We start from the raw sequence: 16765 nt of genomic DNA on the forward strand, positions 1-16765 counted from the left end.
ATCAAAATTATAAATAGGCTAATAATAATAATAAATTACAAATATTGTGACTATTGTACTTTATTACACTATATCTGATAAAAATGTATTTTCTTCACACTTAATATTGTTACTTAAAAATTACAAACTTTAGTTTTAAGTCAATAGTCATATAAAAAAATATATATATGAATAAGTAAATAATAATAAAAATAAACTATGGATACCATATAATATATATTATGCAATTGCTATTAAAAAATGTGGTATATTTCTTTCCTCATTTAAATATACCTAATATGTTTTGAGTTTATCCTGTAATTCTGCATATATTTTTTTCCTAATATATACATTGAATTTCGATTAGTTATTTGAAACCTCCAAATGTTTTATTTAAAGATGATGGTCAATTATTCCATCCCTCTGTTTAGTTATTGGTCAAATCACCATAATTTAAAGTAACATTATGAACATTCCAAATGTGGGGTGCATACGGAAGTGTTATCGAAATTTTCTAAAGTTGGTAATGCGTTTTCAGGCATTCTGCTTTACAAGTGGTATCATTCCTTCAGCTACATCAAACACGGGTAAAAACTAAAAATACTAATGCATCCAACTGTCGGAAAAATAAGATTTAATTATGAATAATTTTATTTAGCCCCCTCCTCATAAACAAATCCTTGGTGCGCCTTTTGAATATATAGCCATACGACGGCAACTATTTGGCAGTGGTTAACAATTAGCCACTAATATTTGTGATTTTAAAGTAAAATACATTTTACTATTTTTACCACATTGTTAAACACAGTTTTAAAATTTTTGGTATATTCACATCCAAAATCTTACAATACTCGGTTTAAATATTGAATAAACAAGTAGTGTTTAGTATACTTTCAAAAAAAGTAGTTGGGTAAGGGTCATTTGGTCCACTACCTTGTCTAGTCCAACCAAATAATTGCCAGTTAACAATAATATTAATTAAAAAATGTAAAATACATATTACATAATTTATATATATGTTATATGTAACAGCAATATTATTATTTTTTAAATATTTATTTTAGATTCTATTTCTATCACATGTATTTTTTTTTAATTGTCACAGAATACTTATACTAGCAATTCAATTTGTTTAAACTAGTAAAAAACTAATAATATTTTAGTTTAATTATTTTAAATATTTATGCAAAACAAAATTTTATAATACAGCACAACTATTATAAATAAAAAATGATTACAAATTAAAACTAACAACAGGTAAAAATATATTTATTAAACTACAGTTTATGATGGTCCGCAGTTAAAAAAGTACTGATAACAGTTTACAAATATAACATAATAAAATATACAAAATAAAAGAAGACAACATCAACAAAATTATCACATTTCCAGAACTTATTGATATCACAACTTAGTCTAAAGAAATCGTTGTATTTATTTATATGTAGCTAATAAGTCAGTAATAAGTAATAATCAAAGTAGTCAGTATTGTACAAGGAATAAAAAAAATGCTATAAAAAATTATAAAACAAAGAGTATTTGGAACTAAATTAATAATTAAAAATTGGATCCTGGTTGGCAATACACATCATCCAATAAATTAGCAGGTTACGGGAGTAGTTTGTTACTACTTACTATCATATTAAAAATGCAGTTGTTATTTTTATTTCTAGTAGCTTTTTTTGTTTCATTCGATCAACTGTCCACTGTTGATTTGGTTAATAAATTCTTCTTTTCAAATATTTAGTTTATTTAGTATGTCTTTCCAACTGTCAATCCATTTATGGTTATCTTCTAAAATCTGATTAAATAAATTTACATTAAAAACAAAGTAATCACAGTTTTATGTTTTAATGTTGTATCATTTCTATTTTCTAACAAATGTTTATGATAGTTTATATGATAAATATATTGAAGTTTGATACATTGTAATATTTTATAAGAAAACTCGTTTTATTTTTTAATTTTCATTATTATATATTAGGTATATGAGAATTTTAGGTTTTAAATACAATTATTTTTATAATTGCATATAATTTTAACATTTACTCTTAACTTTTTATTGTTAAATTATAATCTATCCCGGACATGGTGGGATGGATCACAGAACATATAAATATGTCTTACGCCCTAAGAATGGTCAAACATGTTTTTTTAAAGAATCTTTTCATCACTTACTGGGAGTTCAGACCACAATTTCCTATGGTTAAATAACCCGCTTAACATTTATCCATCCATCTTAGTACCAGCATTTTTAAGAAGACCAATTGCTTTTAGGACTAATTGAGCTGTATCTAAATTAAAATGGTTATATTTAATATTTTCTTATTATTTAAAAAAAATGAATTGCTTACTGTTCAAACTGAAACACTTTCTTTAACAAACATTTTTTGAAGATTACTTAAATTTTCTGAATCTAAGTTTTATTTTGTTCAATTATTTGATATTTTCTGTTTTTCTTTTAATTCCTTTAATTCAACATTGATCTTTGTTACACTAGTCTGTAACCTGCAAATTATGAATCAATACCAACACACTACATTTCATATAATTTAAATCAAACCTAAAATTGTACATCTTAATTATTTAAATAAGTTTAACACATAGGTACATATGTGTGATTAATAAAATATAAAATTTTATATTTTACCTTGTATTAGATCTTTTCAAATTTTTTACTATTTTACATCTTGTTGGTATACATTCCATGTATGTTGATTGTTTTACTCGCTTTGACGAAAAAAAAAAATATTTAATCAAGTAGCTGCAGGCTGGACATATTTTAGTTTTTATGTCTATTAAAATTGGACATTTTTGGTGACGCCATAATTGATCATTTTCCAACGTAGCAGATTTTACCCGAACTCCTGAATATCATATAATCATCAAAGTATCTAGGTATTTCTTATTGCATTTTATTAGTAATATGGATAGGAATAATGTTTACCTGGAAAATCTATTGATCTTGGACCACCTCCACACATTTTTTTTAAATCAAGTACTTTAATTACTTGAGATAGATATTTTAAGCTAATTGGATATTTTAATGCACTGCTTATTTTTTCAATTTGAATAGTAAATTGGTAAACATATACACATATTTCCAACGAACTTTTAAAAATTAATTGTTTTTCAATTTTCATTTTACCATCATTGAATTTTAGTTTATAAAAAACAATTTCATCATTACTAGAATGTAATCTCCATCCTTCTGGTAATACTGCTCTTTTAACATGTATTGTTAGGTCATTAAATGTCAATATTTCATCAATATTTTCCTAAAAAAATCAAGTTTAAGCATACAAATTACTATTATACCTAATATATTGAATTATAATATTATTTAATACTAAAATAATTGAATTAAAAACAGTACTTGAGATAACTTTAAAAGTTTATTCAGGGGCTCTTCATTTAACATACACGATTCAATATCTTCACTAACTTCATCATCCTTTAAATTGTATAGTTAAATAATGATTATTATCATTGATTATAATTTATAGATAGGTAGTATTTAACATGAACTGGTACAAGCTAATATATTACCTATAGTAAATTAGTAAAGAATACTAGTATAATATACACTAGAGACAGCCAAATGGTTAGGTTAGGTTAGGTTACATATTTGGCTGCTTCTTTTATAGTATAGTACATACAACATACTATAGACCCATATAAAATAATATATAAAAACAAGCAACTAATATAATTGGTACTTACAGATACATTTTGAACGAATAACTTTGTCCTATCAGATTTATTGACTTGTTTGCTTGAACAATTGGCATAATTATGATCAGAATTAAAATAATTGACAGGAGATAAAATGTCATTACTTCTCTTATCAACAGGAAGAAAAATGGAAGGAATAATCCCCTTTTTCAAACCAATTTTAATTCTATTTCCGACATCCTATAACATAAAACAATTCAATAATTATGTATTAAAAATACTAAATAAAAGTACGTAGGTGGATAATAATTATAACTTTGGAACACTCAATACAATCTCATCCTTACCACCAAATAATTTTCTCAATATCATTGAATCTCTGTCTTGTCTCTCTTCTCTAATGTTTTCAAATTACATCTGTGTCCTCTCATAATTACCATCAGACATATTTTATATTCTCTTAAGGAATCTGGTATGAACATTCGATTCATAAGAGTAGGTACCAGGCCACACTGGAATTGCGGGAAAAAAAATTTTCCAACAAGCTAGATAAATTCTATGCCTCCCTTAGATGCCCTTTAAGTACAACAATCCCATATTTGGACTATATCTCCATCCATAGGACCTGCATATCCGATCTTTGGCTCAAACACTGGAGTCACACTACTTCACTTCGCCAACCTAGAACAGAAATATATCTCCAACCATATTAACACTACCATGGTGTCACAATCTCAATATTTCTTGAAAATTCATAACATCGTTCTCCCGGCTCTGGTTTCGCCATACACGACTTCCTTCTAACTGTCACTGAACGATTCCCCTCTCTCTTCCACAATGTCTCAATGGTCCATATTAACCACCTATTCTTTATATACCCTGGCCTATTAACACATCGTGACCACCTATTGTCTCTTTTGAACGCCACCAACTTCCCTTCTGATCCTATAAATATATTTTCAAATCAACAAAAAAACATCATATTGAACATATCATCTTTCTTTAACTATTCAAGCTTTTTAATTTAATTTAATATTGTTACTGTTCATATTTTAAGCAACCTCTACTTTCTATTAATTAATTGTTGAAACTAATTGTAATCACAAAGTTTAAATTAAAAAAAAAATATATAGGTATATATAATACTTACATTGGCAACATCCTGTGGAATCGAATATGTATTGATTTTGTCTTCAGGTCGAAAATGTTCAGCACATACATATTTTACAATTGTTTTTTCACAGTTAGCATTACTTACTGCTAAATTCCAAGCCAAATAATTAGCTTTTGTTGCACTGAAAAAAGAAATCTTGGGATTTCTTTTTACACTAGTGCATCCTTTTACACAACACTTACGCATTTTCATTATTTTAATTTATTTAATTTATTTATTAATAAAAAATTATTTGAATAATACTACACATGAGGTTGTAACTCCGTAAAATGTAAGAATTACAATATTTAATCTATACATTATATTCTTAGACTGTATATATCACAAAATAACTGAATAAATTAATATTAATATTAATACAAATTTATTCAGTGGTGAAAATATAAATCTTTGATGATAATATTAACCCGAGGTCCGTACTCACTACTCACTAGACAGTCACTACTTCGCGAATCGCGAGGTTCGGTTCATAGGTACTTTCATAGATATTATAACTAAAACCCTCCATTCTTCCGAACTTCGTTATAAATGATAATAAAATATTGTTATCACGGTTTAAGATGTGATACCAAATAAAACCACCGGTGGCGCTAAAACAGGTTGGTCTCAGATATTAAAAAATTTATACCGAATTGCCGGTGATGTGAATATTGAATATCAGACAGTGTCACAGTGATGCATAGAAAATAAATTAAGTGATGAAAACAGAGAAAAAATCTAAAGTCCGTCCACCTGTCATCCACTGTTGTCTTTCAAATCTTTTAGGCACCGGCCAGTGGGGGCCACCTATTATATTTTTGAAAATATCGTGGTCCGTAATCATTTTAAAAACATGTATTAAATAATTAAAAAATTGCTGAAAATGTGTTTGCAGTCCTCTTGTAAAGACAAGACGGGTTGAAAATCCATGATCTGCAGACTGATCTCTAGACCATAACATTAGCTCCAAAAAATCATATCCATGTACGAAAATTGAAATAGATGTTAGCTTTTCCGTTTCAGGCTCCAGCAGGCATCAATACTTGTGAATTTTTTATTAGAAAGTTCTGCTATCATTGGCGATAAGTCAGAGACTACATTTAGCTTTGGAAACGTAATTTTAATCAGAAATTAACCAATTTTCAAATTCAGGAAAAATACACCATTCTTTACGAAATGTCTGAGCATGATAATAAACATTTTTATTTAAGGTTGACTTACAATATTTAAAGGATCATCCTCAAAATCAGTAGTGTTTACAAAGATGAAAAATTAAATAGGTAGGTAACGAAAAATAATAAACGTATGAAGTGGTATATCTTCAGTGTCTCACTGACGAATGATTATTAAATTTACTTTTGTATTTCTATAATGACAGATTATACTTCGATAGTTCGATTGACAGTTGCATTTCATTGTCAAGCGATGTTAATCTTTAATAGGTAATCTAAAAATGTGTTATGTCAAACAATAAGAACTTAACTGGAAAATGTATGATGAGATTTAAATAAATACTAACATTATCTTTACTCCTTAATCTGACATCAAATTTGTCTTCAAGTTTCAAGTATGGAATGCAATTTTCTTACATTTTATCTATTCTTTAAAACAAAAAATGCATTTATTTATTAATTAAATTTAGGTAATTGTTTGTGTGTCATGTTTAATTTTCTTTGTTTTATTAATAATTAAATTTAAATTTATTCCCAGCTCATTATTCGATCTCAAAATACCAAAGATAAAAGACACGTATTCGAGGATGGTACTAGTAAAAAGATTACTATTTAAAAAAAAATTCTTTAGTTTTATTTCAAAAAATACTTTTTTAACATAGATGAATAAATAAGGGACATTGTGATTTGTAAAACTTCATTAAACCACTTACATAACGGTCAGTGCTAGATTAACCATTAGGCTTAGCAGGTAACCACTTAGGGGCCCCATAAAAATGGAAAAATATTTTTTTTTAACTGTCCATTCACATACGAATCATCGGAACAAAAATCAATATGAATATTATCAACTTTACTTGGATTGTATGCTGAACAAAATATTATTTTATTTAGAAAAGATTAAAATTAGTTGGTTATTATAAAAAATTCTTGCCTATATTAGTTACCTACTTACCTATGTCCTATTGAGTAAGTAGTAAAACTATAGACTCAAGTAAGTAATCATTTTTTCGAAATTTTAACTGCCTTGGCCCCAGGGGCCCACAAGTCACAAATATTTTATCCGACACCGATTTATCTAACCGATAACGGTATAAAGTTAGGGAAAAGGTATGACTCGCCACTCGCCCAACTCAAAATTATAGCTAGGTATTGTCTATAGTTACATCCGTATTACTAAATTCAAATCTAAAATACTTTAATTCAAGTGTAATATAAAAATATTCAAATAGCAAATAGGTACACATTATAATAACTGCATAGAAAAATTGTAATAAAAAAATGTATGCCTACCTATATATCCCGGTATATGCAGTAGCGAAATGACCGAATTTTTAGTGACATTTCAAATTTAGCAATTTAGCAATTTAGCAATTCACACATAACACCCCCCCTCTCCTCCCAACAGTTCTAAAAACAATAATACATTTATTATACGAGTGTGTACAACAATAACGTTACATATTATTATTATGTTATATTATGCGAGACGGCCGAGATCTACTGCAACTGCTGAAAAACCCACGTGACCCAATGAATTCATTTTTTTTTTAAACTTTAAGGATTTTGATAATTTTATTGTTTCTTTTTACTATTATTATTATCATTTTCGTGTTCGGCGATCGCCGTGATTTCAAATCGTCTTCGACGGGCACGTCCGAAGACCTCCGACGGTAGACAGTCCGTCTTCGGCATCCAACGAATATTGTTTTTGACTTAGCGCTCCCCCAACCAAGACCTGACTTCACCGTCTCTCAACCAGTCCTACCCAGGGTACCCTTTGTGTGCGCAGACATAATATACGACAGACCATTTGCACGTTTGCGCGATACTATAATACAACCACTATAATTATACTACAACTATTATTATTATTATTATTATTATTAAATCATCAACGTCATCGTATTTTCGTCGTTATACATTTCGAGTGTTCCCAAAATAATATCACATTATTATTTTTTGTATAAAAATATAATTCAACGTCGTCAATCGTACTATCTAATAACAATAAAAATATTATTTCGGTATAGTGTTGTCGTCGTCGTGCGGACTGCCGTTATCGTCGGCCATCGTCGCCGGACGCCATGAGCGATATTAATTTGTCCATGAATTCGTCGCCTGGCAATAGTGATATTATTAGCTTTCAGTCGATCGGCAATGAGTCGCCGACAGTTGTGACTCAGCGATATTATGAAAATTCAATCCTTCCACAGGTAAACAAAATATTTAAATTATTAAAAAATCTATAAACCATAGACACTAGGTATAGAGATTATATTTTTTAAAGAAAAGTCTCGATTAAACCTCTTGTATAGGTCGCGGGTCGTAGAAAATACAAATCATAGAAAATAATAGATAAAAAATCAAAAATGATACAAATCAAAATTACTTATATTATCTATGATTTGAATGTTTTAAAAGATAAAACCTATGCATTAGTATTACTATGTGTTAAAATTTTAAAATGTCCTTTGAGGAGAATAATTGCAGCTTATCTATCATAATAATTAATAGTATGTATCAGCTTTCTCTATAGATTTGTCTCCAACGTTGAAAAGTTCTTAAGTCATAATGCTTATTATAATTTATAATATAAATAATATACAGTGCAACATTTTCAAAAAAAATTATATTTTATATTATGCTTAAGGGGACGTCAGTGCAATATATTTTGTTTTCTGTCTTAGACACACGCGCAACATAGGTACAATGCTTTCACCTAAAATCGTTTTTATGATGTTTGAGTAATCTTAGAGTAAAATAACCTATTACAAAAATTATAGAAAACAATATTTTTGAGGGTATGACATATATCGGCTTTATATTTTATTGTTATTCGATTTTTAAAATAAAAAAAAAATGTTGTAAATTTAAATGATGTTTAAATTGTTTTGAGACAAATTATACTTTATCGTTTTACTAACTGGGTATTTTACTTGACCATGCTAGAGAATGGGTACGTTGAACGATATTATATCAAAATATTTATTACTCTAATTTGTACGTATAAACATACAACGAGATAAAAATACGGCGAAACTACGATCAATATAATATATTATATTATAATAGTCTTGAAGTCTTCATACAAATATTATGTCCTTTGATCTTCAACCACAAACATAGTATGAAATGTGCTCGTATGGATTTGGTGATGTTTATGTGTACCTATTATGTCATTTTATGTTCACTGTATAGACATCTGTATAGGCAAATTTAAATTATAGAGATAGCATATCAGCATTTTTCTAATGTTTTGAGTAAGTAGGTAATACTAATAAAGATAAATTATAATGCCATATTGGTTATAGTTATTATGTATATTAATAACTTGATAAATACATGATAAAAACACAATTTTTAAAAATCTTACAATGCGAATATGTGATGCATAATATGGATTATTAATTATGTAGGGAATTTAACTTATTTAGATCATTAGAACAATATTATGAATACAATAATGAAACTTATAAATTAATAGTAAAAATAAGAATAACCTATAAGGATATAATTGCAATGTTTTTAATTTTACATTGCTTTAGTAAGTTCTGGATTCCTAGTAAAAATGAATATTATTATATAAATTAATTATGGTTCAATTCAGTGAATTTTCCGAAATATTAATACTAGTATGTTGGGGGTATACCTTGATGACTGTACTTTTTATACGTATAGTAAGCACATTACACAGTTATTGGTAGTTGTATAATAATAATATGTGCACGGTGTACCTATACTGAGTACTGACTGCCAAATAATTAGTAAACTCTCGGTATACCTACTTCTGGTAATATTATTATCGTCTTATACTCAGTAATTAATATGATTTATATTTTTTTTCAATAAAAAATATTAATCATTTTTTTTTATTATATTATATTTAATATATATTATTTTATAAATTTATCCTAATATACAAATAAGGAAATGCAAACATATTACACTCCAATTTTTGCTTATACCTATTTATACATATTTGTATGCATATTATACAATATATGTTTCCACTTTCCAGCTTGTTTCACTTGTGAACTGTTTAAGTATTCGCCTGTCACCACCGGTCCAGTGTAGCTAGATGATAATGGATTAAAATATAATAATATAATAGAATTTATGAAGGGTAATAGGGATTAGGAAATACTTCAAACTTCAAAGATACTATAATTTTAATCTCAGCCGTCCGAGACTTCATAATTTACTTATAGTAAACATAATATTATAATTATATACACACAAGTAAATAACACCTAAAAGTGCATCATTAGTTGAACCTTATAGACAATCACGACTTCAAATGTAAATAGACTTTTACTCTTACACATATGATTTGTTATTAATTTATTATTATTATTATTATTTTCCATAGGATTTTTATCGCCGGCATAGTTGATGACTGTTCAGAAATAATGTACTTACCTATTTGAATAATATAATGTTAAACATGCTGAATGTTCTTAAATTATTGTTGCATTATAAAATGTTTTATAGAAATGTGTTCACGTAATAAGGTTAGCCAGTCAGGTACGCGGTACTTTATTTCTCCATTATTTTTCTCTGATGATTTTGTTTTTGTATTTTCCAATGGTTTAGTTGTTATTATCATAAATTACCATTATAACTACTTATAGATGACAGGTTATACAATTTTTTTCAAGCTAAAGTTCACTATTTTACATTATGTTCATAAGAATGATGTAGTTTATTTTTAAAAAATAAGATTAGTGATAAATGTATTTTTTTTTTAGTCTAGGTGTATTAATCAAAATAACCAGAGATCATTAACATGGAATATATCGTTGACTGATGATCAAGATGAAGTATCTGAAAACTTTTTAAGGATGTATAATGAACCAACAATAGTTGCTGAAAATTTTGGTTCAGCTATTTTAACGGTTCCCGAGAACATAAGAAAACAAGCTGATGAATTATTCAAACCTTCGGAAATCAATCCGAACGAAATATTTGATTGGGTAAATACCAAAGTCTCGTGGATTCTTCCATCCAGCTATCAACGATACCTTAAGTCTATTCCTCCAAACGTAAGTATTTTTTCGTTATACTTATGCAATAATTATTTTCTTAATTTAATTACTAATTAGTAACATACTAAATAATACATACATCGAAGAGTAATAAGATATTAATTGCAATAACAACTATACTCGTTGTAATAAAACAATATGTATATATATATTCATATATTTCGTTATACTAGTATGATGGCCATTGAAATACATTTGTATTCGTAAAATTTAAAACAACTGAACCATTTATCAGTATTTATATTGGAAAAATTCGACGATTTGAATATTATTAATCACAGACAACCCTTATAACGCGTGTTTTTGATTAATTATATGATGGTATTTTTTATTTTTTATTTTACTCGGAAATATAAAATTACTTTTATACCGATGGAATATTTCAAATGGGTACTTCCTACCGGAATAAAAATTAAATTGAAAGTAGGCAGGTATTTGACGTAACACTTTATATACCTATTATTTGATTTATTTGAAAAATGTACATATTGTATTTATGATCTGTATATCAACAAAATCAACTCGAGATGAATTACCCGTCAGAAACTTTTGGAAAACACGAGTAAAATGTATTTTTTCATGTGGGTCGTCGGGTACCTATACTATTGATTTAGAATTTAAAAACCATATTACATATTTACATGCACCGTTGGAGCAATGTGTATAATATTATGGGAATGGGTGGCTTACACTTGCAGTTATATCATTGTATAACAACCACGTCAAAACAATATAACAATTTAATGTAATATATATGTGTAACTATATTATTACGTGATGGTATATAATTATAAATTATAATATTATAATTCCGCCACTGGCGCGTAAATGTCGCGATGACGGCAACGATCTCATATCGCTATAGAATAATTTAACGATGCCACTTTTTCTTTTTTTTTGAATCAGGTGCTGGAGAAGCGGGAAAGACACGTGCTATACCCCTGGACGCAGTGGAACACGTCGACGGGCACGCAGCACCGTCCGTCGGTCGACAGAACCGTAGCGTCCCCGGCGGCGTCCGACCGGTCGATGTCGTCGTCGTCGTCGTCGGTCTACGCGCAAGCAGCACACGGCAGATCGCCCAACAATAATAACAACAACAACAGCAGCAGCAGCAGCAACAACAACAACAACAACAGCTCGTTTGGTCATTGGGTCGGCGGCAGTGGGACGCTAGCAGCGGCGGACTGCACGTTGTCGTCTTCGTCGGCCAGTGACCTGAGCTTTTCGTGTTGGCCGGGCGTCGACGCTACGTCTTCACCGCAACAGCACCAACAGCTCCAACAGCACCACTACTACCACCACAATCAACAGCAATCGCAGTCGGCGGTCGGCTGGACACCGGTGACCGTCCGATCGTCGCCGTCCGACTGCGGCCGGTCAGTGTCGTCGGCAGAATTCGTGCAGTACAACTCCAGCGCCGCGGACGGCCGCTCGCCATCGCCGACGACTATCCGCTGGCCGTCGAGGCTGTTCTACTGAGTGAACGCCAACAGCAACACGATCAACAAGTTGGTGGAACACTACTGCACTTTCTGCTACAAGAACCACGAACCGCCCGAGGTGTACGGCTCGCACCTGGTCCGGGACGACACTCGCACCACTTGTCCTAAGCTCAGGGCGCTCCGGTGCAAGCACTGCAACGGCACCGGCGACAACGCGCACACCATCAAGTACTGTCCGTTCCTGTACTCGAACTACAGTTGATGGACGGCAGTCGATCGCGTAGGGTAGACGCGCGGTCGAACGTTTTAGCGGTTGGCTACGGGTTCGGGTGGGTGGGGTGGGTTATCGGGTGGGAAAGGGGACAGAGGGTCGTCCAGTGGTCGATTTTCTCGATTTTTTCGTTTCGCGAATTTACCGTTCTCGTATACCATTGTGCGTGTGTGTTATTATCAACATAATAATGGTAATGGTAACGATTATTATTATTATTTTTTTTTAAATTTCTTATCTATCGTTCGCACTCACTCGCGAGTCAATAACAATATCGACACTCTCGAACGAGCGGATAAGATAAGTACGATTTTATGCGTTTACAATGACCGTCGCCGTTCGTTTATCATCATAATATATAATAATAATAGTATAATATGCGTGATGTTATATTATATTTAGCAGCCGGGGGGATAATAATATAATATTTACGCTTGTTCGTTGTTGCAATAATGTGCGTCGTGCGTGCAACGTGCACACACCGTGCACCGCGCGCGACAGCCGATCGCGATCTCCTTGTGTACCTATATACCAACACGGCGTTGCTTTCGGTACATTTTTACACTATTATAATATAACAATAATAAAATAAGAATATCAACAATAACGACCGGTGTGGGCCCAGCAAAAAAAAAAAAACAAAACTTAACTGCAACGGATGTGTGGTGGTTGCTTTACGGTTTGTAATATTATTATTCTCTTTGTTATAATATATTGTTCGTTATGCTAAACTTTTTTTTTATTCGGTCGACAAGTCGTTATTATTATTATTATTTTATTTTTTATTTTTTTTTTATTAATAGGTATTATATTTCACGGATGTTTTGTTGCATGTAAAATTCTCCGTGTTAGTGTTCTAAAAAATAAATAAAAGCTCATCGTTTGTTTCGTTCCTTAATCGGCAGGTGAAATATATTAAACGTTACCGAATTAAAAAAATATAGACGTTATTGTTTAGTTTGGCTATTATTAGTTATAAGTTATAATGTTTTGTTTAGTTAAATACGTTCTGCGACATACTTCCTCGTTATAATATAATAATATAACCAACCTATTATGTTTCGTGTGTTGCGTGTTAATATTGTATAGTGCAACTTAAAAATATATAAATCCATGTATTTTGTGATTAATCGTTAGCATATAATATTATAAATAAGTGTTAAAAGTTTTAATTTAATGTACTGTTTGAATTTCAATTTTCAAATGTATTCATATTTTGCTCAATGTTGTTACTGTAAAAATAAGCTGATAAATGTACCGTAAATCGTAAATCGTTTATGTAATATTGTAATTTGTGTAATGTAATTAATAATGTTATGAGTTATTTGTTTGTCTTGAAAAAAAATGTTTAATTTTTCGTGAATAGTATTTCAATATCTTATTACAAATCCTGATGATACATGACAAATAAATGAACTATAATTAACTGCAATGAATATGTTACGAGTATATTGCTATATTATGTACACTACTACACTGACAATCGAACATTGTTCGATAAAACCACTTACATTTTCCACGGACAATTTCATAAGATAAAATAAGTAAAGTTAAATATTCAAAACACAAATAATAAAATATACAATAATTGTTGATTGTATGAGAAATCCATCTAAAAATAAAATGTTTTTAAAAGCTATTTTTTACCCAATCATAATCGTGTAGTAATTTTGTCTGAAATAGTATTATTTGCATTCATATATTTTTCAGTGTCGTTTCACTGTGACGACGTATAATAAAAGTATACAGAGTGATTTTACATATATTATAATTTTAAATACATTTTTGTTATTTAAAAAACTAAATATATTTTTACATAATCTATAGAAACTATTATGACATAATTATATTTCTTATTGAGATTTTCAAGGTTTTTAAAATGGTGATCTTTAAGTACTCGTAGTTTCGTATTTCAAAACAAAAAATTTTTTTTACTTATGTCAACGATGCAATTAAATTCTCATGTAGGTAGATTTTAATTATTTTTAAGCATTTTAAATATTATTAATATGAATAACGAGCTTATTAGGTTAGGATAAGGTAATTTCTTAGGCCTTAAAGGCTAAGAGGGTATCTATATTCTATTTCCACTTGACTTCTCCATAATAGCAGTATCTGAACTTTAAAAGCTTTTGATAAATGAATAAAAACTATTGTAAAATGTTTTGGTACTAGAAGTTAAGTAACATTGATTTCGGATTCATGGATTTAAAGTACAGAATATAACAACTCGAGTAACTCTTACACTAAAAAAAAAATCGCACTGGTAAAACATTCAGGCTACGGGCGCCAATTATTTTTGAGGAGTACACCCCATTGCAGGGTTGTAATCATTTTCGGTTGAAAACGGTCGTAATCACATTTCGACTAGCCCCTGGATGATTTAAATTGCTATATAATACGCCCTTCCTATTATTATTATAGAATTAGATTAATGTACATAACACTGCTACACAACACCATTAAACTTTTTTAAAAAAAAACGATGTAACTAATTAGCATACCTTACCGTGTAATTATATAGGAACGATAATAATACAGAGATAATATTATGACATTCTGTAGGTCATCGTCGTCGGACTACTGAAACTTGAAAAGCTGATCTGTTGTTTCGACTGCGACGCTGTTTGTTCTCGCACCACCGGATACAACTTCCAGATTGTTGGTCTTCGGTTATAAAATCAAGACGAGAAAAGCGTTAAAGTGTACGAAAGTTTACCGAACAAAGGATCCCGATATTGCTGTATTATAGAAGATCAAAGTTTAGTTTTTGAAATTTGGAAAATACTCGTTCTCACTTTACTTATATGAACAACTTATGTCTTATGAGCATGAAGTATGTAGTATGTATACACGTTCTTATAAGAACGTCGTTTAAAGCTACGCAAAACGGCGTGTTGAATAAACTCGACGTTGACGTTAGTTCAAAGAGAATTTGAAATTTCCCACTCACGACTCATAAGTGATTTAAATATACGTTTTCCATTTGGCTATGGGCCCTCCAATATTGAAAAATATCTAAGGGTAGCTGGGAGGGTCATACTGACACCGGGCAGAGTTTCCAGTAAAGAAATGTATTCTCATATCATGCATTTACATGGCTGCATAGTAAGTAAATATTGTGAATTTATGATAATACCGTTTTATGAGCTGGATAGGGATTTTTTTGTCACAAGGAAAATGTCCACACATAAAAATTGCACTACTAATGACACATCACGCATAGCCGTTCTCGAACCACAGAAATAAGACGACAAATTTGTTGAACATATTATGAATTTTTAATTTTATAACATCCCTCGCACTTTGTTTCTCGTTAAAAATGGCATTGGTTTATTTGAGACTAGCTTGTGATAATGCGAGCAGTATATAATCAGATAGGCAAATCCACCTGCAGCTGTGCCACCATTTTTAAACAAAAATGTTCTTCCTAAGTCTCAAAATCCCTGTTTGAGCAACCCTCCGGGCCCAATTGATAATCTAAATCATCCAAGGAACCACTCAAAAATACACAAAAAATGTTATCAAAATTGGTCCAGCCATTTAGGCAGGCATAATAGATACAGACAGACAGACATACATTCACTTATACCTATATCGATTTAAACAATAGTCACTCTCCACAAAAATGCTCATTACATGTTTCCATACATTTATAAAATATTAACAATGTTTTTTTGGAACCAACTTATTGTATACTTTAACCCATACAAGTTTTCATCCGCACGCCGCCAGTTGTATACATTATATTCATTATTGTTTATTTGGTTTTTGTGGTATCATGACTAAATATTTAACAGTACATGACCGCTTGACTTAGATTGTTTCTCTCAGACATTGTTCCCCGGGCATAGAAGTAAAACTATTTCATATCATATAATGGAGTAAAAGAAAAGAAATTTCCATTTACCAATTGAAATGAAAAAACATTTTTTTTTTTAAAGATTATACATAAAAAGTTGTTAGTAAAACTCATAAGAGCAAAAACAGTAGAGCCTTTGTACAGGGCTTTGGGGCCACAA

The 16765-nt window shown here is 30.1% G+C and overlaps 2 protein-coding genes across 4 annotated transcripts; one reads left to right on the forward strand and one right to left on the reverse strand.

Annotated features, from left to right (window-relative positions):
• Positions 1-368: 368 nt before the first annotated feature.
• On the reverse strand, positions 369-5342 carry LOC111028582. 3 transcript variants are annotated; one of them, XM_022307283.1, is made up of 8 exons: positions 4805-5334; positions 3703-3894; positions 3356-3433; positions 2927-3257; positions 2630-2846; positions 2334-2487; positions 2158-2273; positions 369-1780 (listed from the first exon to the last, which is right to left on the reverse strand). In XM_022307283.1, the coding sequence occupies exons 1-6, from the start codon at positions 5018-5020 to the stop codon at positions 2412-2414; spliced, it is 1110 nt and encodes a 369-aa protein (XP_022162975.1). In that variant the 5' UTR covers positions 5021-5334; the 3' UTR covers positions 369-1780; positions 2158-2273; positions 2334-2411. The 3 variants fall into 3 exon arrangements, with proteins under 3 accessions (XP_022162975.1, XP_022162976.1, XP_022162977.1); XM_022307284.1 differs by lacking the exon at positions 3356-3433 and having other exon boundaries at positions 4805-5336; XM_022307285.1 differs by lacking the exons at positions 369-1780; positions 2158-2273; positions 2334-2487 and having other exon boundaries at positions 2731-3257; positions 4805-5342.
• A 2681-nt stretch (positions 5343-8023) lies between these two features.
• LOC111028581 (protein kinase 4-like) lies at positions 8024-12777 on the forward strand. The gene is made up of 3 exons (XM_022307282.1): positions 8024-8195; positions 10731-11024; positions 11934-12777. The coding sequence occupies exons 1-3, from the start codon at positions 8067-8069 to the stop codon at positions 12507-12509; spliced, it is 999 nt and encodes a 332-aa protein (XP_022162974.1). The 5' UTR covers positions 8024-8066; the 3' UTR covers positions 12510-12777.
• Positions 12778-16765: the final 3988 nt, after the last annotated feature.

Source organism: Myzus persicae, unplaced genomic scaffold, assembly GCF_001856785.1.
Source record: "Myzus persicae strain clone G006 unplaced genomic scaffold, MPER_G0061.0, whole genome shotgun sequence".
Lineage (NCBI taxonomy): Eukaryota > Metazoa > Arthropoda > Insecta > Hemiptera > Aphididae > Myzus > Myzus persicae.